At 47.1% G+C, this 3,853-nt stretch overlaps 1 protein-coding gene across 1 annotated transcript; it reads right to left on the bottom strand.

Annotated features, from left to right (window-relative positions):
- Positions 1–773: 773 nt before the first annotated feature.
- Positions 774–2,972, bottom strand: LOC131920451 (PRAME family member 12-like). The gene is made up of 3 exons (XM_059274781.1): positions 2,686–2,972; positions 1,628–2,221; positions 774–1,341 (listed from the first exon to the last, which is right to left on the bottom strand). Exons 1-3 carry the CDS (start codon positions 2,970–2,972, stop codon positions 774–776), a joined length of 1,449 nt encoding a protein of 482 aa, XP_059130764.1.
- Between the last annotated feature and the right edge of the window lie 881 nt (positions 2,973–3,853).

Here is a 3,853-nt window from a genome sequence, read left to right as displayed (position 1 = left end):
CCCTGCACTGAGTATATCTCCATTTTAACTAATAAGTTAGTTTTTATTTTTTTAACTTGTAAAATTTGTTTGTTTTTTATTTAGGTATATGCACATGCACACATGTGTTGTGTGGAGTAATGCACATGAGTGCAGGTATCCACAGATTCCTTCACCAGGAGCTGGAGCTCCAGGCAGTCGAGAGCCACCTGATGTGGGTCCAGGAAACTGACCTTGAGCCCTCTGAAGGAGCCCCAAGCCTGTGCTTTGGAGCCATCTCTCTGGCTCCAGGGTCTTTGGATAGAGAGTCTCACTCTGTATCCCAGGCTGCCCGGGATATTTAGTCCACCCTAGAGGAAGACTGTATCTACCAGCCCCAATATGGAATGTTGTCATTATAGACATCTATCTGTTCACTTTTATATTTATGTCCAGAGTTCTTACAATTGGTTGGTGTATGGGAGCCAGAAAATAATAATGGCATTTAAGCAAAAAGACATCCATCATTCTATGAGTTTAGGAAAGATATCAATGAAGAAGAAAACTGGTACTGAATTATTTTATTGCTGCCTTATTATGCTGAAAAAGGAGAATGTAATGGGTAGGCATAGGGACTTTTGAAAAACACAATTAATAAAGAGATCACAACGGAAGACTTCAAAAACAGTTTCTTGGTTCAGTAGATGTTTGAAACCAGTTGAGAGTCTTTCCAGACCCTGAAGCTAGCAGGGAGGCTAATGACTGAGGAAGACCCCAGAGGGAGAACACCGGAATCCAGAAGTCATGTTCCCTATTTACAGCCAGCAAGGGCAAAGTCTGGGCCCAAAATCATAGACACAGCGCTCACCACATTCATGGCAGGGATCTGTGGAAAACAAGATCCTCTTGGGCTGCCTCAAGGCTCTGAGTGTATCCATGAGCTCAAGACAAAGTTGGGCAAATCTCCTTTCGGAGACGTAACCTAAACCGAAATAGCACTGCATAGGGGCAGGGTACTGCTCCACATTCATCTTGGTCCAGTTGGCTGTGTGATGCAAAAGGTCCTTCAGGGTGGGCATGGAAAAGTCATTGTCCCAGAAGTTAACCCTGGTGAGCTGGGAGCACTTGCTGAGGGCAGGGATGAAGTCAGTGACCTGAGAGTCCTTGATACTACAACCCTGCAAGTCCAGAGACTCCAGCGTACCTGCTACATACTCTAGCAGCACTCCAAGAGGCTTGAGACATGAAGTGCATAACGTGATATCTCTCAAGTCCAGATGTTTTAGCTGACGCAGGCTATGGCTCCAGGGAAAATAATTCAAGTCAGACTGTGACAGATCGCAGTTTTGGATGGAGAGAGTCTCCAACGGGGTCGTCAGGGACCTAGAGATAGACGAAGTAGTTAGTTCAGGCAAAAGGTTCTGGAGAGTGTGTATACTGGGATTTAAGAAGAGGAAGATGGGGCACATGTCTCAAGGTCAGTTTGACTCTATGAACAATCAGAGTACCCGGGTGCTGCCTCTTGGAGTCTACTAAATCAAGTCACACTCACAACTCTCACCATAATTGTTCCCAGTCACTGGCAAGCCCCATGCACATGCTAATCCTTAGAGTGAACTAGAAAGGTTTGCTCTGTTGTTAGCTGAGCCACCTCCCCATCCTTGCTTACCTGAGTATTTGTTCCATGTGGTCTTTGAGAAAGAAGATGCCATTCATGGAGAGATGCTGCAGACAGTGGAGTTTGGAGAACTGAGCAATGACCTTGCTGATGCACTTCTCTTCTCTGTCTGCTGTCCTGGGTCCAATCCCAAAAGTGTTCTTGTAGATGTATGCCAGGGAGAGTTTGCGAAGACTTCTCATCTGTCCAAGGCAGGGAGCAAATCGTGCCAGTGTGAACACATCCCACCCCGTGTTCAGTTCCAGCTCCTCAATGTTTCCTGGGTGGAAAACATCCAAGATCTCTTTGACAGTGCACACAGGCACAGTCCAGATCTTCATGTTCATACAGTGTATCTGTAGAAAGTCTTTTCTCTGCTGGACCCACTTCAAGAAGCATGCTTGCTCTTCATTCAGACGGAGCCTGAGGTAGAGGTCAGTTACCACCTTCAGATGCCGCCACCTCAGCTCATATCTGGGAAGGTCCTTCACTACAGGCCTCTCATCCACAGTCTCTGCTGAGCAGTCCCCATCCTCTCTTCCAGTCCATATGTTCCAGAACGAATGTTGAACATTCCTCAGGTCGAGCACCTGAAGTTTCTCTCTCCTTTGGGTAAAAGGTGTAAAGTGTCAGCAGACGTGACAAGCCCCAACACCCAGCAAGTTTTCACTACACATCCCTAATGTCAGCTCTTCCCTCGTGCCAAGGTCTCTCCAGCACCAAGTGTCCAACGTAGGAACTCATGTGTGTCATAGAAGCTCCCCTGAGCTGCATGTGTACAGCTGACCACTCTCCTTCCACTAAGTTACTCTCCATTTCTACCTAGTCCCATGTTAGTGGTTGTTGGAGAGCCAGGGATAGGCTCCTTCCTCTCTGGCTACATCTACTCTGTCCTCTAATCCATACTCAACTGTCCTTACTACAGGAAACAATAGGTTTCAAGGTCCCTGCATCCCAGCATGATGACCCCATCAGAAGCCTCTGACCCACCTACAAAGCCATTCTCCCTGACCCACGGTCTCTTCCACGTGCACCTTGTGCTCAGCCTACAGTACTCGGTTGTTGCTTACCCGGGGTGAAACTCTCCTTTCAGCTGCATGTCTACTCCATCTAGCACAGCCTGGAAGGTTTCCAAGTTGGGGGTTTTCATCAGCGCCCCCACAGGGAGGCAGGGGAAAGGCCAGGCTGCCACCATTGCCTTCACAATCCTAGTGTGTCTGCCATTGAAGGCGTCCTTGAACAGTGCTGGGAAGAGCGTCCAGGGCAGTTTCTGCAGAGCAGAGATGGCCACGGCCTCATTTCTCAGGAGCGCCTGTCTTGCCAGCTTCATGAGTGTGGCTGGGGTTTGAACACTCATCATGAATGGTCTTCAGTCAGAAGGCTCCTGGGGAAGCATTCAGGTGAGAACATATCTTCAAGATAAAGTTTAGAAATCTTCCTCCCCCCCCCCATAACAGTAACCATTCAAGAACTGAGTCAATTGCTCTGACAATGGTAGAGACCTCAACTTAAGCCTTTGTCCTCATTGGTAGTGTAAATCTAGACTCACTGGCATCATGAGAGCCTTTCTATGTCCCTAATAGGCACATGATTTCAACATCAAAGTACCTTATGAGTGACACTTTCTCAAAAAAAAAAAAAAAAAGCCTTATGTTGTGGTTCAATGTTTAGTTTAGTTTCTAGCTAGGTGGTGGTGGCACTCGCCTTTAATCCCAGCACTCAGGAGGCCCGAGCCAGGTGGATCTCTCTGAGTTCAAGGCCAGTCTGATCTACAGAGCCAGATGCAGGACAGCCTCCAAAGCCACACAGAGAAAGCCAGTCTCGAACACCAAAATATTTAGTTACTACCAAGGAGGATAATGGCAGTGGCTTCTTGTAGTTTTCAGGCCACCCTGGGTCAGAAAACCTCAACATATTCCCCACACACACACCCCACCCCACACCTGAAAAAAAAAAAAAACCAAACCTTTTTGAAAAAGATGCAAACTAAAGCCTGAGTCAAGACAGAACTCACAAGCAATTCCAGCTACTGTGAGTCTGAAGCAGAGGAACTGCCAAAAAGGCTAAGATATGTGGTCTACAGGTCCACATGAGCCTTTGTTCCACAAAAAACAAATAAAAACAGTAGTGTGAATGTACCACAGTATGAGGGAACATGCTAATAACTTCAGCACCCAGAGTCAGGAGGATCTTGATTTCCAGCCTCCCCAGAATTACAGGGCCAGTTCTAGGACAGCT

Source organism: Peromyscus eremicus, chromosome 10, assembly GCF_949786415.1.
Source record: "Peromyscus eremicus chromosome 10, PerEre_H2_v1, whole genome shotgun sequence".
Classification (NCBI taxonomy): domain Eukaryota; kingdom Metazoa; phylum Chordata; class Mammalia; order Rodentia; family Cricetidae; genus Peromyscus; species Peromyscus eremicus.
This window is presented reverse-complemented; position numbering and strand designations above follow the sequence as displayed.